This window comes from Lycorma delicatula, chromosome 1 (assembly GCF_047948215.1).
Source record: "Lycorma delicatula isolate Av1 chromosome 1, ASM4794821v1, whole genome shotgun sequence".
Lineage (NCBI taxonomy): Eukaryota > Metazoa > Arthropoda > Insecta > Hemiptera > Fulgoridae > Lycorma > Lycorma delicatula.
Window position 1 is genome coordinate 196,076,389 of NC_134455.1, and position 21,947 is coordinate 196,098,335.

A 21,947-nucleotide genomic window follows, 5' to 3' on the forward strand; every position below is an offset into this window, starting at 1 on the left:
ATTATGGAATTCTAAAACATGTGCAATCTATGGACCGCATGTGTCCAACACAATCAGTTCACACGCGATGTGTTTTTATCAAATAGAAGATTCTCATGCGCAAATGAACATGATAAACGAACAAATGAAAAATTAAAATCAGACATAAATAAAAGGCTCACAAAATAAGCGAATCAAGATAAATGCAAAGCAGGAATACGACAAACAGTAAAAACATTATAACACCAATAGTCAATAGGTAGCAATAATGGAAACAAAAAATAGTAAAAAAAAAAAATAAAAAACAGAGTAATGCAGAAAGCACAAAAAGTACCGAAAAACATGAAAATAGGATATCCTCAACTAACTTCACTAAGTCCAATACATGAACCCTTTTCAATCGTCTAATATCATCACCGTTGACTAGTAGGTTCAAAAAGCATAGTCGATTTATACATTTATGTAGCCTAACCATGTATTTAGAACTGAAACGATCAATCTCATCCCAAACATACGGAATCTCCAGGTATTCATGTATTTCGAAATTCTTAAGGAACCAAGGCGGTTGAGTATTTGCCTCAATACCTTGTTCTGTGACCTTTGGATCACTTTAATACTGCTGTTACTAGTTCTTCCCCAGAGCTGAATCCCATTCATGGAGAAGGTCTTATATAGAAGAAGAGAGAAACAACCTTCTTAGAGTTAAAAAACTGAGAGCCCCTACCCATTAGTCTATACATACGCGTGAATTTCTGGTCAATATTTTTCTTATCTTACACATATATGAAGATTTTCAAAGTTAAACAAGTAGACTAGAGAGCAGTCTCCTCTCCTTGTCTTAAACAAAATGTGGATAGATTTTACCGGATTGACTTTAATCTTTCATTTTTGCAGCTACTTACTGATTACATCCAATCCCGACTGAATTTTCCCCGAGGCTACAATCCGGTCATCGTCAGCTGCTAACATCGCAGTATCACCCGCATACGATGTATTTACAAAAGATCCTGGATAAGGAAGGTTAACAGTGTACACTAGGAATAGAACCGGTCCAAATACCGAGCCTGCGACACCAGACATTTTCAAAGAAGTTAGATACATCTTGATAATACCTAACTTACGAAAAGCGACCATTTAAGTAACTTCGCAGAACCAAATAACAAGGTTGAGAAAGGCAAGATTTCAATTTGAAGAGCAGGCCTGGGTAGGAAGAATCTATAATCTCCCGCCAACTTTGCATTCCATTCCTGGTAGCCAAACTTAATAGAAGGCTTTTTGTACGTCTAAAAACGTCGCAGAGCAATAGCTCTTTCTTTCGAGATACCCCATAATAACATTATATATTCTATGGGTCTGCTTTGTAGTTGAGTAGTCACTTGTAAAACCAAAATGATGGTCGGGTATTACATCCTCAGACTCCAAAGTAGAGTAATAAAATATTCAAACTCCAAAATATAACGCATCTTTGCGTTATAGAGACAAAGCCAGGAGTCTTTCTTATTTTCTCTATGCCCTTGAGTTTACTAGATGCCGCTTCCAAAGAGAATGGTTTTATGGCAGGCAGAGTGATAGGTCTATTAAAAAAGTCAACACCTCTCCCTCATATGTTCCTTGTCCATCAAGTGACCGGAATACCAAACAGCTCGGCTTTCTCCACATCACTACAAGCGCATCCGTCGGGAAGAAATAAGAGGGGTGGCCGTCCGAATTTCTTCGGAACTTTTCATAATGTGTAATTGTCTCTCTTGAGAGGGAACAGATTTTCAACTAAATCCCTGAATGATTCGTTCTTGATCTTTCTCAGCAACCTCCTTAATCTCTGAGCAGCCCTATTCAGGGCTACCCTATCCTCCGGCTACTGTAACGCAGCCATCTCCTTCTGATCCTTCTCTTGTCAAAACTCAGGTCCAACACATGCTTCGAGTATTGCCTGCCTGCCAGATTAGCACGCTTTACACTAGGTTTGGAGCGCCAAGCAGCCTCCCACATTGTTGAGTTTAAGTTTCTCCTGGCTTCGTCAATATTGTCTGTGCACTTCAATGAAATACCCAAAGGCAACTCTGGCTCCATTTAGTCACGGTAAGACCCCCAATCAGTTTTTCTTTTGCAAGGTATAGTAGATTATCTTACGTATAGTCGTACTAAAGATAAGAATTATAGGAGAGTGATCAAATGTAGAGTTCAAACTTTTTGCACATTGGTATAAAACGATGAAATGCCCGAGCTGATAAAAAAAATTCCAGCAATTTAGGGACCTTTGTGAGATCCGTATTCCAGTAAGTGGTTTCAAGCCCGATGATAAATTTCAAGCTCAATCTCTCACTAGACAGTTTCAGTGTTCTTCCACGTGTTGTTAGTTGTAAGGTGTAACCCCTAGAATAGGTTTTTTTTTATTCTAATCACCACCTGCGATGAATTTATTACATAGCCTGTTAAAGTACTCACAAAACAGTCCTTTTAGATAGCGTGATGGATAATAAATTGCAGAAAGTCTGGGTGATTTTGCAGAAAACTGGGTCTTGCAACCCAGTCCAGTATCTCCAAAGAGATATTCTGAATGTGAGCATTTTCGAAAGGAAGAATCTGAATATGTTATAACCGTTTCTTATCAATATGGCAGAACCCTAATGAGCCCTACTGTTAGGATGGTTAGTCACATAAATTTTGAAACCCCGAATGTAGAGAAATTTTGATCCGTGAAGTGGGATTCGGAAATAAAGATAACGTCTACTTTCTTCGAATAAAATAACATCTCCAGCTCCTCTCGCTGGCGTAAAATGCCGTTGATAGTCCATGCTACGATTTTTAACTAGTTCCACATTGACAGATCTTAGTATATCAATCACATTCCTGATTAGCTTCTCCCAGGAATTCGATGTCAGCCGCCAGTTTTTCAAGTTTATCACAGTAAGTCGAATCATCACGGATGTTACTCCTTACTACCGCAGCAAATGATGACCTCGGATGCATGTTAGAGTGAACATTGAATTGATCATCCGAACTCTTATTCAGATTCCTAGATGTACCGAGTCTTATGACGGAAAATTGTCCTGGCCACGGTCAACAGACCAACCCTGGGAGCCTGGGGAACCGTTAGTTACAATAATAGGAGCATAACTCATTTTTTGTCTTTCCTTTTTCTAGAGAATTTCTTTATACACCCAACAACCTACATAATATGCCGGGTGATCCTGATGGCAAAGCGTACAGGTGGCTGGCTTGCTCCTATCCTTTAGACAATTAATAATCTATGACCGCCTGTGCATTTAACGCACCGGTATGATCGTATGCAGTAGTTATTAGTATGGCCATACTGTTGGCATCGCATACATTGTATGATGCCAGTTCTTTTGGGCGTTTTAACCCTTACGAAATAATTAGCTAAATACCTTATTTAAATAATATTTGTTGGTGCTTTGGGGTTTTAAATTCACAAAGAATGCGGGTAGTGGTTCTCTGGTAGTCCTTTGGTGACCGTTGACAATACTCCTAACATTGTGATCTTGACTCTCAATGTCCTCTTTTACTACAGTCAAAAGGTATAGAATGGTGCAGGTTTCCCAACACCACTCTCAATGCCCTTTCGTCTCACCTCTTGAACGTGTGACGTGCAAGATTATTTTCTCGTATCACCTGAATAATTTCTGTTTAGCTTTCTATGTCGTTAGAGAAAAACCAAAGGTGTTTCTATTTGTAACTCTCACATTAAAATCAGCTTTCGCTACTACAGATTCCAATAACTGATATAACTTTGTGATGTCATAAACTCCGGAAAGCACGATAGGAGGAGTTTAACATGTTCTACATGTTCAACGGTTGCGAAAGACTCCTCCATCAGCAGATGCTCGTAATTTTAAAATTGCCTCGCGATATTTTTGGTATGCGTAAAACTGGGTTCGTTTGCCACTCAGGAGTCACTATACGAAGGTCCATGATGTCAGACCCATATCCACTTTCAGTCCCTGAGATTCCATTCATGTTATCAACGATCTTACCACTAATCAGTTTGTTGGATAACTTTCTTGGGATTTTTTGTGGAATAATCTAAAGACACGAGTTTACTAGTAATTAGTGAAGAAGATTTTGGACACACACCTTTTCACAGATGTTATCCGGACCAGCCCGAAGCTATTCCATAGCAACAGACTAGGCAATAGAGTCAGTAAGATTCACTCAATTGATGAAAAGAAAGACTTACCTCTATATTAAGTTCCAAAATTTTCGCAATAGAAGAGATAAAATGTTTTATTATGTAGTACTGGTAATAAATAATTTCCCTGGATTTGACACAGAGGTTAAAAATAAATTTCACTTGGAATAAACGAACACATCCATCACAAACAGACAGCTTTTATATCATATCAAAATTATGAAAAATTATTAAAGGAGCTGTTCGAGGAATCGTAATTTGATCTTTCTCGTGTCAAAATATGAAAAAAAAATCGGTATGCGATTCCTGGAACAGGTTCTTTCATAATATTTTGTTAATATTAAATCTAATTCAAAAATTGAGAGTCCGTAACTATATTCATTTGATTAATAATTAACTACATACAAACAAATATTGTGTGCATGCTAATTATACAAACTTTGTCTGTTTTGGCAGCTGTCATAATCAAAACGTTTTAGATGATCTGGCATGGGACAATTGCTATTCCATAACTAATAGCATTTCCTTTCTGAAGTAATAGTATAAATTACCTTTACAGTCAGTATCATCCTACGTTACTCTTACTAGGGAAATTTGGGAATCTGTTTCCTGTTGATTTTTTTACTCCCTATATTCCTGTGTAAAGCAACAACAAATTTGTTGTTGCTTTACACAGTTTTCAACCTCTAACTTGTTTCACCTCAGCAAAAAAAATTAATTAATTTAATTCACTTCATTTATTAATTTTCATTTCATTTTCAAGGGAAAAATGTATTATATCCGTTTAGTGTACACATGTACCTGACCCCCTAGAGGAAGATAACCACCAAACTAAGTAACAACACGGACTCGATTATCACTTTCGCTGCAGTGTAGAAATTAATCGTCTTATAGATATTTCGTAAAAATCAATATGGCCGTTTGGGAATTACAGGGCACAAATATAACATCTAAGTAGAACGATCAGGTCTTCTTTAAGTTTATGTGTACCTTGTCCCTTGTCAACTGATTTATAGCTTCCGTTTAGAATATTTATTTTTTTCTATTTTTCGATTGTATATGAAATACCGTTATACCTGTTTTTTATTCAATTTCAACTCATAAAAAAACGGTAAAACTATACAGAATTCTCAATTTTTAATAAATAAATGATAAGTATGTGAGGTATTACATTCGAATACTCCAAGGCTTCAAGGCAAGCTGAATAATCTTCTGTTTTAAATATTTATATAAAATGCCTTGTATGTTTAATTTTTAACTTATAGCCAAAATAAACAAGATTAAACATACATGAATTCATTCTTTTTTTTATAGCTGTAAAATATCGTTCATGAATAATTACTGTACAAGGCATTCAGGTCATCCCAAGATATCTGATAGAAGTAATGATTACCCGTTTCTTTTTCCAGTATTTATTTAAATAATCTATGTAGCTATATTTTTTTTAATATGTTTTTATAAAATTTTAACTAAAAATTTAAAATATTTGCATATTTGTTTTAAATTAATTATTTTAATTAACTAAAATTGCATCTGGACGTCCTAACGTAGGTGATATTATTCACAGAGGACAGGTTCTGTTTTAAATATTAATACGGGTGCAAAATTTCATTACATTTTTAATTTTACCATATTTAAACTAAAATATCTACACAAATTAAATTCGTATTGTATTTAATTAATAAACCAAAATTCATGAATACTTCGAGTTCTCGACGTGTTTCCTAGATACCTGGTAAGCATAGATTGTTTATTAATACGCATAATTTGAAATTTGCAGTTTATGTTAATACAAAATATCTAGTTTTACCTGAATGGTAGAGGTAACATAATTTTTTGGCATATAAGAATTTTGTAAAAATCAGTAACTATTTTATTTTCTTTAATCTCTGCATTATTATATTGACCATATACTTTTATATTTTTTCCGGAATAATAAGTTTTAATTTTTACTATCATTTTAAATATAATTATTACATTTTTTTCAAGTTTACCTCCAGTATTAACAATTACACCACACTGGACAGTCAGTTTTTAGTGTTTGACTTTCATTAATCGGAAGAATACGAAAAGTAGTTTTGTCTCACAGAAATCAGAATACTTTCTTGAAATCTACCCCAGGGTCTTCATTTTAATAATCAGTGATGCTAATGAACGAGGCGCTGTAACAATCTTTTACTGTTATTATTATTATTATTATTATTATTATTATTATTATTATTATTATTATTATTATTATTATTATTATTATTATTATTATTATTATTATTATTATTATTATTATTATTATTATTATTATTATTATTATTATTATTATTATTATTATTATTATTATTATTATTATTATTATTATTATTATTATTATTATTATTATTATTATTATTATTATTATTATTATTATTATTATTATTATTATTATTATTATTATTATTATTATTATTATTATTATTATTATTATTATTATTATTATTATTATTATTATTATTATTATTATTATTATTATTATTATTATTATTATTATTATTATTATTATTATTATTATTATTATTATTATTATTATTATTATTATTATTATTATTATTATTATTATTATTATTATTATTATTATTATTATTATTATTATTATTATTATTATTATTATTATTATTATTATTATTATTATTATTATTATTATTATTATTATTATTATTATTATTATTATTATTATTATTATTATTATTATTATTATTATTATTATTATTATTATTATTATTATTATTATTATTATTATTATTATTATTATTATTATTATTATTATTATTATTATTTTTTTTTTTTTTTTTTTTTTTTTATCTGAATTTTTACGGGCATCGACTGCCAAGGTCATTAGCCCTCGTCACATTCTTTAAAAGAAATTATTATCACCATCAGGATCGTCATATGTAAGGGTGTAAAGGGCCCTTACATTTTATTTAAAAACACAAACTTCACAATAAACATTAAAACATGAAAGACAAGGACAATCACAAACACTTACGGGGTGTAAAGGGCCCCAATATTAAAATTTGAGATAGGTTCTCAAAAGACCATGAACTTAAAATTATAATTAATCTTCTCAATACCATATCTTTCCTCTTTCTTCTATATGTATATATATATAACTACCGCTTAGAGTATCTTTTCCACAGCTTTAAACTTCCATTTTACAGACTTTTAAGAAGTCCACTGGCGTGTAAAAATGCAACTATATTTTCTTCATTTCCATTATCCAGATCAGCACTAATATTATTTGTAAAACAGAACCTCTTTCTGAGGTCCTCATATATGGTACACTCTTCTATTAGATGCTTGATTGTCAGTGTTTTATTGCAAACACCGCACATTGGTCTCACTTCGCCGGTTAACAAATATAAATTTGTTAATCGCGTGTGACCGATTCTAAGTCTGGTCACCGCTACTTGTTCACGGCGAGTCAATTTAAAGTCGCTTTTCCATTTATAAGGAGAAGTTTTAACTGAGTTTAATTTTGTATTTAAACTCCTCCATTCAGCGTTCCACTTGTTTCTTACTATATTTGTTAGACGGTTTTTAATATCTGCCACTCTTACAGGAAATGCATCCAAATCATCGCAGACTGTTGCCTTTCTGGCAGCTTCGTCTGCGATTTCATTACCTGTAATACCAGCATGCCCTGGAGTCCATACAAATACGCATCGCTGTCCTCGTTGTTTTAGAACGTATAAAATGGACAGGATGTTTGCAATTAGGACATCCTTAATGTTCTTGTTCCGAATTGCGACAAGTGCACTTAATGAGTCGGAACATATTAGCACTCTCTCTTCGCAATAGTGTTCAGTGTAGCGAAGAGCTTGCTGAATTGCAGTGAGCTCTGCCGTGTAGACACTGGCCACATCTGGCAGTCTCCAAGAGTGGGCTTCTTCATTTACATATATCGAGCATCCAACACCATGTTCAGTTTTAGAACCGTCAGTATAAATTCTAATATGTTCTTCGTAACTACTGACGGTTGCTAAAAAATCTTGCTGGATGATCACTGCTGGTTTCTTTTTTATTTCTCCTTGAGAGAGATCCAAACTTGTATTTACCGCTGGCAAGAGCCATGGCGGTATTTCTCTAGTAGAAATTGCTAGTGTCTCTGGTATAGCAATTTCATATTTCCTTCTTAATTCGTGGTACCTAATTCCGGCTGGTCTGGAATAGGTAGCACGACGTTCGTATAATGCAGCCATGGGATGATTCATAAACAATTTATTATTTATATGGGCAGGGAATGCCCATATATTTGCTGCATATCTTAACAAGAGGATCTCTCTTCTATAATGTAGTGGCATTATTCCGGCTTCAGACATCAGACTAGCCGCCGGACTTGTGCGGAAAGCACCTGTTGCGTATCTTATTCCGCTATTATGAACTACGTCTAACTTTCTTAAGTGCGACTTTTTAGCGGATGAATACACGATACATCCGTAGTCTAGTTTAGATTGAACCAATGCTTTATACAATCTCAATAATGTCTCTTTTTCTGAGCCCCAATTTAAGTTCGATAAACATTTTATAATGTTTAGGGCTCTTTTGCATCTATCACTCAAGTCCTGTATATGTAATCCCCATGTAAGGGATTTATCCAATACTAGTCCTAAATATCTTACGCTATCTTTATATTGTATTGGATTATCATCAATTGTCAGAGCAGGACTATGATGAGGAATTCTCTTCCTACAAAAGTGTACACAGCACGTTTTTTCTGGTGAGAATTGGAATCCTGTATTCCTTGCAACTTCATTTAGAGCATTGATCGCTCGTTGCAATTTGTACCTCACTATAGCAGTCTTGTTGCTGGCATATACGATTGCCAGATCATCAACATAGACGCTTTTGCTGATTTCTACTGGAATGGCTAATATCAATTTATTAATGGCAATGGTAAACAAGGTACCGCTCAACGGCGAACCTTGCGGTATGCCATTTTCCAAGATTCTTTCACATGAATATTCGTTGTTGACGCGTACTTGGAAGGTACGGTCATTCATGTAGTTGCTGAGTAGTATAGGCAAATTGCCCCGAATGCCCCATTCATGTAACTGGAGCATTATACCATGACGCCAGGTCATATCGAAAGCCTTCTGAAGATCAAAGAAGACTCCGACACAATGTTTCCTTGTAATAAAGCTGTTATATATAATATCCTCTAAGCTGATCATTTGATCAGTGGTAGAATGGTATTGTCGAAAACCTGCTTGATACGGTGATATCAGGTTTTCTTTTTCCAAAACCCAGACGAGTCGATTATTAATCATTTTTTCCAAAATTTTCCCCATAGCACACGTCAAAGAAATAGGACGGTAGCTATTGGGGTCTCTTAAATTTTTATTTTTCTTCGGTACTGGAACAACATGAGCTTTTTTCCACTGCTGCGGGTACGTTCCATCCCGCCATATTTTATTATAAAGTTCTAATAATCTACACTTTGCAGTGGTATTCAGCTGCCTGATCATATTATAGTGGATTTCATCCGGACCAGCAGCTGTGTTACCTGATTTTTCCAACGCCTTCGCGAATTCTTCCATTTTAAATGGTACATTATATGAGTAATTATACTCAGTTCCAAAATTTAGTAGACCTTCGTGTTCTTCTTTTTTGGTTCGAAAACCTTCCTCGTAGTTGGCCGTTTTGCTGGCCTTTTCGAAATGATTGGATAACAGCTCTGCAATTTCATATGGAGTGTCTTTTATTTCATCTTCATCTTCATCTTGAAGGCTAGTTATGGGAGTAAAATCATTACGCCCACAAATCGCCTTCACTTTCCTCCAAACATCTGATGCAGTAGTAGTTTTGTCAATGGATGACACGTATTGCTGCCAGGATCGTTTTTTCGAATCTATCATAACACGTTTTGCATACGCCCTGTATTTCTTAAAGGCAACAAGATTTTCTATACTAGGACGCTTCTTAAAGGCATTATACGCCCTTTTCTTTCTTTTTATAGCTTCACTTATTTCATCGTTCCACCATGGAACGGGTTTCTTTGTAAGTTTCCCAGATGTTTTGGGAATATATCTCGATGCCGACTCGATTATTGCATTTGTTATGGCGTCGACATCGTCTCCGATAACTCCGGTTGTTTCTGGGAGCATCGTTCTAGCTGTGAAGCTCGTCCAGTCTGCCTTTTCAAATAACCATCTTTTAGGGATGGGATATATTGTTCTAGTAACATCAGTTACAATTTGCACCGGGAAATGATCGCTTCCATGCAGATCGTCTATAACATGGAAGCTGTACCTCGGTGCTATCGATCCGCTTATAAGTGCAAGATCTATACAGGACGTCGATCCATCTCTGGCATTGAAAAAGGTTCCTGATCCGTCATTTAAAATAATAAGTTCAGAATTCATCAGGAACCCTTCCAGTTCTCTTCCACGGGGATCTACTCGATCCGATCCCCAGAGAGAATTATGAGCGTTAAAATCACCCACCAGTAAAACAGGTGGGGGAAGCTCGGAAATTAATCTTTCTATGTCATCCTTATTCCAATCGTAATTCGGTAAGTATATGCTGCACACAGTGATCTTAAGCGGTCGCTTCATTCTAACGGCGACCGCTTGTAGGTTGGTGTTTAGAACAACCGCTTCGGTGGTAGCTCTAGTCGATGTTAATATAGCTACTCCACCTCTAACTCTTACATTTGGCGGTTGATCTCGCCGAAATATATCAAATCCTTTTAATTTAAAATTTTCATTTCGGCGGAAATGCGTTTCTTGCAGACATATACAAATCGGGTCTACGTCATGTACCAAGCGTTGGAGCTCATGGATGTTTGAAAAACATCCATTGATGTTCCATTGTACAATCGACTCGCTAATTTTTAATTTTTAATTAAATTATTGCCTGGGTTTTCCTTTCGGCCATCCTTTTTTCCTTTTCTTCTCCATCCTGCGAACAGCATCGTGTTCGCGGAGAAGGTCGTCGCCTGTAAGGCTTCCGGTCTCCGTATCGGAGACCACCGAAGCCGCCGACGACGACGGGCATGGATCGGCGCCGGTTTCAGGCGCCGATTGAGAGGCGACAACCTGCCCGCTCCCCAACACGGGGGTCGCACCGGTCACCGCCTGTGGGAGGGGGGACACTCGCCCCCCCTGTGTGATTTTTTGTGGCCTCTGAGGCTTAGAGGCCACTTCAGTTACAGGAGGCTTGGGAGCCTCCATAACAGACTCTGTAGGTATCGCCTTTTTCTTTTCATCGAGGATCTCGCTGAGACGGACTTGACATTCAGGTTTGTTGTCCGTTTTCTTTTCTGGAGGAGCAACTTTCACTTTTATCGACTTATCTTCAGCAGGCTGTATCACTATCTTTGGCTTAACAAGTTCTTTATTGCCAAGAGGTTTCATCTTGTTTTCGATGATCCTCTCAATCATGTTAGCCAAAGTGGGAGCAAGTTTATTTATAATTTGTACCTCATCTACAGCAATCGGAGCAGGAGCAGGAACAGTAGCCGCAGCCTGAGCATAAGATGTTGCTGCTCTAGGCTTACGGGCGTTAACTATTTTCTTTGCATCGAAGTAGCTGACTTTTTGCAGGGTTTTTACTTCCTGCACAGCTACCTCATCTTTGTAGACAGGACAATTCCTTGATCTACAAGAATGCGCTCCTTTGCAGTTTATACATGTAGGAGGCTCTTTACATGGCTCTCCCTCATGCACCTCTTCACCGCACACGCATATTTGCGGTCTTTCGCATCTAACAGCGGTGTGGCCAAAGCGTTGGCACTTGAAGCACCTCATCGGCTGTGGGACAAATGCCCGCACATCCAAACGGTGAATCCCCGCTCTTATCTTTTCTGGCAAAGTAGGCCGGTTGAAAGTAAGGACATGAGAAGCCGAGGGTAAGACCTCACCGTTCCTTCTCATGTTCAACCGACGGCACTCTATTACTCCTTGTGCTGCCAGCTCCTCTACAATCTCTTGCTCCGAACAGTTTAAAAGATCCCGACAGACCACAACACCCCTTGAGGTGTTGAGCGTGCCGTGGGGATCAATGCGTACCGCTAGCTCTCCAATTTTCTTCAGCCCTAAAATCTTCTGAGACTGTATATCATTAACAGTCTCTACATGAAGTCCCGTAAAAGTTTTCCGTATTTCCTTTACAGGGCCTCCAGCACATTTGTTTATTTCTCGAGCGATGAGAAAAGGACTCACCCTCGAGAAATTTCCATCCTCCTTTGTAATGACCAAATATTTAGGTTTCGGTACATTACTACTTTTAAAAAAAGCCTTTTGTAAGCTTTTTCTAGCCTCAATTTCTATCTTCTTACTCTCCGTACTCTTTCGGCGTTTCGCTTCAGGCGAAACAGCCGGCTCTAAACGAGGGTGTTTACGTGCACCCTCTGCCACGTTGGTTTGTTCAGGAAAATTCATGAACAAGTAATCCCTTCTGTAGTAAGGCTAGCCGCCGGGGTACACCCCCACTCCAGGGCTACCAACCCTGGAGGTCCGTTCCGGTACTCCGGTGGAACCGGCATATGTCCTGGCAGAGAGCGGATGCGCAGTCTCTGCACTGACTCCAGGCCCCTACACACCGAAGCTTTCAGGGCTCCCATGCTCCGAACATGGGCACCTTAACTACATGCTTGCCATCGCAGGGGGCATGTGGACGACGAAAGGTCTCCGTTACACCTGCAAATAACTTTGACCGTGGCCGCCACATCGCCAGCTCTAACGGCGGTATTAATCCATTTCCGTAATCGTTAATAATGTCATATCTGCAGGTGGCCGTAAAGTCCAGTCCTGTAATTCGGCCTATAGATGTAAATCGACCGAAAAAAGTATATCCGAGAAACAACACTCGGAACCCCGTTAGCCAGCTATATGTAATGTACTTGAGTACAGCTGTTACCGCCCTGGACGTGGAACGTAGATGTTGTGTTCCGGACGTGGGGAATATCTACCTCAGGGCATTATTATTATTATTATTATTATTATTATTATTATTATTATTATTATTATTATTATTATTATTATTATTATTATTATTATTATTATTATTATTATTATTATTATTATTATTATTATTATTATTATTATTATTATTATTATTATTATTATTATTATTATTATTATTATTATTATTATTATTATTATTATTATTATTATTATTATTATTATTATTATTATTATTATTATTTTTTTTTTTTTTTTTTTTTTTTTTTTTTTTTGAGGTTTTTAGGGGCATCGACTACTTTGGTCATTAGCCCCATCACACTTCAAAAAAAAATAAAAAAAAAGGTTCAATTATTCACATTTCTATGAATCAAAAATTTATATTCTCCTAACTTCGAATCCACAAATTACCGCCTAGGCTTTCCTTTCGGCCAACCTTTTTTACACCGCTTTTCCATCCTGCGAACGGCCTCAACTTCCGACGATAGAGTGTCTGAGGCTTCGGACATGGCTTCGTCTTCTCTTTCTGACGCCAATGACGTTCGCCGGCTTACATCTGGTGATGAAAGCTTCAATGGTGCTGTGAGCATCGTTGCAATTGAGTCTAAACTTGCAACCGATGCACTTTCGGTGGCTGATGAACTCGATTCAATGTCTAAGGCTGTGCTTGGGCCGGCTGATACAGATGCTCTCGCCACAGTTGTTCTCTGAGCTTTTGGGGCCTCTGTAGGTACGGTTTTAATATCGTCTGTGTCTGGTGCTTTCTCGATAGTTACTTGCACCTCCATTTTGGTTGACGCAGATTTTTCCTGTACTCTTGTCACAGTATCCTTACCTATATGACTCGTCGTCGGGGTGATCTTTAGATCTTTCTCGGATAAATCAAGATTTTTCTTCATTACGTCTATTGCTGGAGTTATAATCGAGGATTTTGCCGGATTTTTAAACTGCGCTGGTACGGGTCTTCTGTCGGCGACGTCAGTCCGGGATTGAGCCTTCTCATGTTTACTTTGTTGTATCTGATGAGTCGACTCGATCTTGGAATCAATGATTCTTTCTATTATTGTCGCGAGACTTGGCGCCATCGTATTAAGCAACTGCTCCACGTTGATTTTAGGTGTGGGGGGAGCAGCAGCTGCTTCTGCGTATGAAGTCGATGGTCTAGGTGTACGTAGGTTTACAATCTTCTTCGCTTCAGGGTAGCTGACTTTTTGAAGCGTTTTAACCTCCTGAATGGCTGTTTCTGATTTGTATACTGGGCAGTTCCTGGATCGACAGTTATGGTGCCCTTTACAATTAATGCAGACTGGAGGGTCTTTACATGGATCACCCTCATGTATCTTCGATCCGCATATACAAATTTCCTGCGCTTCACATCTAGCGGCAGTGTGTCCGAAACGTTGACATCTAAAACATCTCATCGGCTGCGGAATAAATGCCCGTACATCAAGCCGATGGATGCCAGCTCGTACCTTTTCAGGAAGACTTGGCCTATTGAATGTCAATACATGAGAGGCCGAAGGAAGAATCTCACCATTTCGTCTCATAGAAAGTCTGCGACAATGTGTCACTCCCTGACTAGACATTTCCTGCACTATTTCTTCTTCAGTACAGTTAAGAAGATCACGGCAAACAACAACTCCTCTAGATGAATTGAGTGTACTATGCGGTTGGACAGTAACCGCATATTCACCGATCTTCTTCAAGATCTTCTTCAACGCCAAAACTTTCTGGCTTTGCATGTCGTTGATGGTTTCGACATGCAATCCATTAAAAGTTTTACGAATATCCTTGACAGGACCACCAGCACAATTCGTAATCTCTCTAGCAATTAAGAATGGACTTACCTTTTGGAAGTTACCATTCTCTTTTGTAATGATCAAAAATCTTGGTTTGGGAAAATTATTTCCAAACAAAGCTTTTCTTAAATCTTTACTGATTTTATCAGCATCTTTTCTAATCTTATCACTCTCCTTACTTTTTTTCCGCTTCGCTTGTGGCGAATCGGCGGTTTCTAAACGAGGGTGTTTACGTGCACCCTCTGCCACGTGAGTTTGTTCAGGAAAATTCATGAACATTGATCCCTTCTGTAGCAAGGCTAGCCGCCGGGGTACACCCCCACTCCAGGGCTACTAACCTTGGAGGTCCTATCCGGTACTCCGGTGGAACCGGCATATGTCCTGGCAGAGAGCGGATGCGCAGTCTCTGCACTGACTCCAGGCCCCTACACACCAAAGCTTTCAGGGCTCCCATGCTCCGAACATGGGCACCTTAACTACATGCTTGCCATCGCAGGGGGCATGTGGACAACGGAAGGGTCTCCGTTACACCTGCAATAACATTGACCCTGGCCGCCACATCGCCGGCTCTAAGAATGGTATGAATCCATTTCCAAATCGTTTGTTATTTCATTTCCTGCAGGTAGGCAAAAATCCAGTCCGTTTAATGACCTGAAGTTGGAACCAGGTCAAACTTAACAATGCATAGCCGAGGAATTTACTCGGAACCCCGTTAGCCAGCTATATGTGATGTACAAAGGTACAGCTGTTGCCGCCCTGGACGTGGAACATAGATGTGTTCCGGACGTGGGGATTATCTACCTCAGGGCATTATTATTATTATTATTATTATTATTATTATTATTATTATTATTATTATTATTATTATTATTATTATTATTATTATTATTATTATTATTATTATTATTATTATTATTATTATTATTATTATTATTATTATTATTATTATTATTATTATTATTATTATTATTATTATTATTATTATTATTATTATTATTATTATTATTATTATTATTATTATTATTATTATTATTATTATTATTATTATTATTATTACTTTTTTTTTTTTTTTTTTTTTTTTTTTTTTTTTTTTGAGGTTTTTAGGGGCATCGACTACTTTGGTCATTAGCCCCATCCCACTTCAAAAAAAAAATAAAAAAAAAGGTTCAATTATTCACATTTCTTTGAATCAAAAATGTTCAAAAATTTATGTTCTCCTAACTTCGAATCCACAAATTACCGCCTAGGCTTTCCTTTCGGCCAACCTTTTTTACACCGCTTTTCCATCCTGCGAACGGCCTCAACTTCCGACGACAGAGTGTCTGAGGCTTCGGACATGGCATCGTCTTCTCTTTCTGACGCCAATGACGTTCGCCGGCTTACATCAGGTGATGAAAGCTTCAATGGTGCTGTGAGCATCGTTGCAATTGAGTCTAAACTTGCAACCGATGCACTTTCGGCGGCTGATGAACTCGATTCGATATCTAAGGCTGTGCTTGGGCCGGCTGATACAGATGCTCTCGCCACAGTTGTTCTCTGAGCTTTTGGGGCCTCTGTAGGTACGGTTTTAATATCATCTGTGTCTGGTGCTTTTTCGATAGTTACTTGCACCTCCATTTTGGTTGACGCAGATTTTTCCTGTACTCTTGTCACAGTATCCTTAGCTATATGGCTCGTGGTCGGGGTGATCTTTAGATCTTTGTTGAATAAATCAAGATTTTTCTTCATTACGTCTATTGCTGGAGTAATAATCGAGGATTTTGCCGGTTTTTTAAACTGCGCTGGTACGGGTCTTCTGTCGGCGACGTCAGTCTGGGATTGAGCCTTCTCATGTTTACTTTGTTGTATCTGATGAGTCGACTCGATCTTGGAATCAATGATTCTTTCTATGACTGTCGCGAGACTTGGTGCCATCGTATTAAGCAACTGCTCCACGTTGATTTTAGGTGTGGGGGGAGCAGCAGCTGCTTCTGCATATGAAGTCGATGGTCTAGGTGTACGTAGGTTTACAATCTTCTTCGCTTCAGGGTAGCTGACTTTTTGAAGCGTTTTAACCTCCTGAATGGCTGTTTCTGATTTGTATACTGGGCAGTTCCTGGATCGACAGTTATGGTGCCCTTTACAATTAATGCAGACTGGAGGGTCTTTACATGGATCACCCTCATGTATCTTCGATCCGCATATACAAATTTCCTGCGCTTCACATCTAGCGGCAGTGTGTCCGAAACGTTGACATCTAAAACATCTCATCGGCTGCGGAATAAATGCCCGTACATCAAGCCGATGGATGCCAGCTCGTACCTTTTCAGGAAGACTTGGCCTATTGAATGTCAATACATGAGAGGCCGAAGGAAGAATCTCACCATTTCGTCTCATAGAAAGTCTGCGACAATGTGTCACTCCCTGACTAGACATTTCCTGCACTATTTCTTCTTCAGTACAGTTAAGAAGATCACGGCAAACAACAACTCCTCTAGATGAATTAAGGGTACTATGCGGTTGGACAGTAACCGCAAATTCGCCGATCTTCTTCAACGCCTGGACTTTCTGACTTTGCATGTCGTTTATAGTTTCGACATGTAATCCGTTAAACGTCTTACGGATATCCTTAACAGGACCACCAGCACAATTTGTAATCTCTCTAGCAATTAAGAATGGACTTACCTTTTGGAAGTTACCATTCTCTTTTGTAATGACCAAAAATCTTGGTTTGGGAACATTATTACCAAACAAAGCTTTTCTCAAATCTTTACTGATTTTATCAGCATCTTTTCTTAACTTATCACTCTCCTTGCTTTTTTTCCGCTTCGCTTGTGGCGAATCGGCGGTTTCTAAACGAGGGTGTTTACGTGCACCCTCTGCCACGTTAGTTTGTTCAGGAAAATTCATGAACATTGATCCCTTCTGTAGCAAGGCTAGCCGCCGGGGTACACCCCCACTCCAGGGCTACTAACCTTGGAGGTCCGATCCGGTACTCCGGTGGAACCGGCATATGTCCTGGCAGAGAGCGGATGCGCAGTCTCTGCACTGACTCCAGGCTCCTACTCACCGAAGCTTTCAGAGCTCCCATGCACCGACATACATGGGCACCATTGCTACATGCTTGCCATCGCAGGGGGCATGTGGACAACGGAAGGGTCTCCGTTACACCTGCAATAACATTGACCCTGGCCGCCACATCGCCAGCTCTAAGAATGGTATGAATCCACTTCCAAAATCATATGTTACTCCATTTCCTGCAGGTAGCCAAAAATCCAGTCCGTTTAGTGACCTGAAGTTGGAACCAGGTCAAACTTAGCAAAGCATAACCGAGGATTTTACTCGGAACCCCGTTAGCCAGCTATATGTGATGTACAAAGGTACAGCTGTTGCCGCCCTGGACGTGGAACATAGATGTTGTGTTCCGGACGTGGGGATTATCTACCTCAGGGCATTATTATTATTATTATTATTATTATTATTATTATTATTATTATTATTATTATTATTATTATTATTATTATTATTATTATTATTATTATTATTATTATTATTATTATTATTATTATTATTATTATTATTATTATTATTATTATTATTATTATTATTATTATTATTATTATTATTATTATTATTATTATTATTATTATTATTATTATTATTATTATTATTATTATTATTATTATTATTATTATTATTATTATTATTATTATTATTATTATTATTATTATTATTATTATTATTATTATTATTATTATTATTATTATTATTATTATTATTATTATTATTATTATTATTATTATTATTATTATTATTATTATTATTATTATTATTATTATTATTATTATTATTATTATTATTATTATTATTATTATTATTATTATTATTATTATTATTATTATTATTATTATTATTATTATTATTATTATTATTATTATTATTATTATTATTATTATTATTATTATTATTATTATTATTATTATTATTATTATTATTATTATTATTATTATTATTATTATTATTATTATTATTATTATTATTATTATTATTATTATTATTATTATTATTATTATTATTATTATTATTATTATTATTATTATTATTATTATTATTATTATTATTATTATTATTATTATTATTATTATTATTATTATTATTATTATTATTATTATTATTATTATTATTATTATTATTATTATTATTATTATTATTATTATTATTATTATTATTATTATTATTATTATTATTATTATTATTATTATTATTATTATTATTATTATTATTATTATTATTATTATTATTAGTAGTAGTAGTAGTAGTAGTAGTAGTAGTAGTAGTAGTAGTAGTAGTAGTAGTAGTAGTAGTAGTAGTAGTAGTAGTAGTAGTAGTAGTAGTAGTAGTAGTAGTAATTGGTAAATGCACCCTCTACTACTAAGATATGATTTTTTTCTTTTTTAATTATCTAATGATAATTCAGCATAATGTTATACTGTATAAAATCATGTTTAAAAAATCAATATGTTGCTTTTTTTTTTTATTATTTAAAGAACATTGACACGGTCAATCAATCCTGATTTGTCAGTATTAATTTTTTAAATTAACCGGAATAAATAAAATATTAGATACGCTTGTATGGCAGTAATATTCGCCCTTGAGTCAGCGCCGAGCTGGTGTAACGTAGAGGTGGGCTCGATGTAGGGCTTACTCTCTCCAGTCGCGCGAAGTTATAAAAGAAACTCATGAGCGCACTGGTGATGTAGTAGCCAGTGATAGTGCTGTGGATGAGGACATATACATTATGAGGTCCATAATACCTGTAAGTACATTAAAAAAAAAAAATATATATATATATATAAAGTTATTTCAGAATTATCATTCATTAATTAAATAATTTGTCAGAATATAATAATCTATATGCTCATAAATATGAATGAAATAGATGTCACATTACGTTATTTATAACACACTTTCATATATAAGTATATCAGATATAATACAAACAAAGAATAAAGTTCCTAAAGATCATTTTGATACAGTAATGTATTTCTGAAAAATAAATGTAACATAGATACATTTGTTGACCATGATAAATGCACAATTACGTATTACAACAATTTAATTTCTTCTGATAGTTTTTCTAAGTTATGCATGCTGTTTACCCTAGTAAACAAAGAGAGTTATGTTTTTGTTTTCATTTCATATTCTCAGTAATCTTTTCTTTTGATATTAATACAATTATAAATCATATTCGATCATGTAATAGGCAGTGGCTTTATTCTACACGGGAAGGGGGTGAGGGTGTTTGGAAGATAAGTAAGAAAAATACATATATAAAAAAGACTACGTAAACGAAATCTGAAACCTCCAGGTTAAGAAATTAGAATAGAAATAATAAGAACAAATTTTATTATACTTTTAAATATAATAATTAAATCAAATTTAAGCATTGATTAAAATACTTTGATTACAATACATTGATTAAAATATATATATAAGTAAAAGCTTAAAAGTATAATCTATAAAAGTTGTCATACTTTTATTTTCTTTCTAATAATACTTTCAAATAAATTTATTATAACAATTTTTTATCATACAATATTCTTTAAATATTACACCCAGAATTGCACTATCAAATTTTCATTCTCTGTTCAAGAATCTGTTTATGTATTTAGGTTAATTCAGATCATTTATTATTAACATAATGTGAATAAAATGAAAACCTAAAAATAAATTATTTTTAAAAAAGATTAGATAAATAAATAAAACCAGTTCATTATTTTACTCGCGCGCACATATACACACAAATTACAATTCGACAATTAATAGTATAGTACTATTAACTAAATCCCTGTGACAAAATTTTAGAAGTATTACACTAATAGCAATAAAATCTTAAATAATTATATCTTTAATTCGATTCTATAGTAAAATCCTATATCACGCAACACATTTAGCCTAAAATTTAATGCTGTGAAAATTCCTTCATTTTAATCTTTTATAGGATTTCTGAATATCACTGTTTTTATTCTATTCTATTCTATTTTATTTTTATTTTATTCTTAAATTATAAAATTGTTGTGGTTTACTGTTTAAGACACGTTTTTAGTGACGCAAATGATTAAAGTATTCTAATAATATCCTCAAGTATTAGTAATCGGAAGGATTCTAATACCAATTTAACGAGCAGATAAAAGTATCAATTAAAAAGCAAATATTTTTTTCAGTATTGCTGTTCAACTTTAGTTCACTCTTTATTGGTACAGGTTAAAAGTATTTTATTAAAGTATAATGAAGAACGTAATGGAAAACCATTTCAGTCCTCGTCTAACTCAAATAAGCGCAGAATGAAATGCTTGTAAATGGGAATAGCTGTTCATTTTCAGGAGTGACATGTGACTCATTCGGGTCATCTTCGACTATTACATGTTTGGAATACAATCCTAAGCAGTCTTGCAGTTACAAGTTACAAGTTCTACAAACGTTCATTAACGTAAACCTTATTTCCCCTAAAGCTCGGTTACTATACATAAATTTGATTTATGTAAATAGACTTGTAAATGGAAAAATTCTATTTTAAACCTTTTTATGTCTATTAACATACGCAAACGGTATAAACTGAAAAATATTTACCTACTCCTTATTTATCACTTTCCGTTATTACTACAATTAATTTTCTGTTTCTTGTAGTTTAATTTTTGTTTTCCATTATCCTACCTCTCTTTTACTCGCTCTCTTTCTCACTCTCTCTCTCTCTATCTCTCTAAACTTCATTTTAGTACTGGAATTAACTACCTGGATGCCTTATGTCAGGCCATAGCAGCCTAGTTCTTACTATTGCCAGAATTTCCACAAATATTTTTCTCCGTTTCATCTTAAACTCTCTTCTTTTCGAAACTCATCAATCCGAACGGCACTTAAAAATCTCCTAAATCACGTTTTATTAAAAGGAACTATCTCTCGATTTTTCTGACTACTCTTTAGTGATATCTAAACAATCATTTCTAATTAATCATTTTAAATTTATCTTGTATTTTCTCTCATTCCAATATTTATATCATCATTATCTTCCTTTCTTTAACACTTCGTAGCTTATGTTTTATAATTTTT

At 35.2% G+C, this 21,947-nt stretch overlaps 1 protein-coding gene across 1 annotated transcript in view; it reads left to right on the forward strand.

The window, feature by feature from the left end:
• Positions 1 to 19,560: 19,560 nt before the first annotated feature.
• Positions 19,561 to 21,947, forward strand: part of LOC142326876 (uncharacterized) — a 61,976-nt gene continuing 59,589 nt past the window's right edge. Inside the window, exon 1 of the mRNA XM_075369611.1 lies at positions 19,561 to 19,656. Within this exon, the coding sequence (XP_075225726.1) occupies positions 19,639 to 19,656 (18 nt within the window). The 5' untranslated portion in view covers positions 19,561 to 19,638. The remainder of the gene's footprint in view (positions 19,657 to 21,947) is intronic.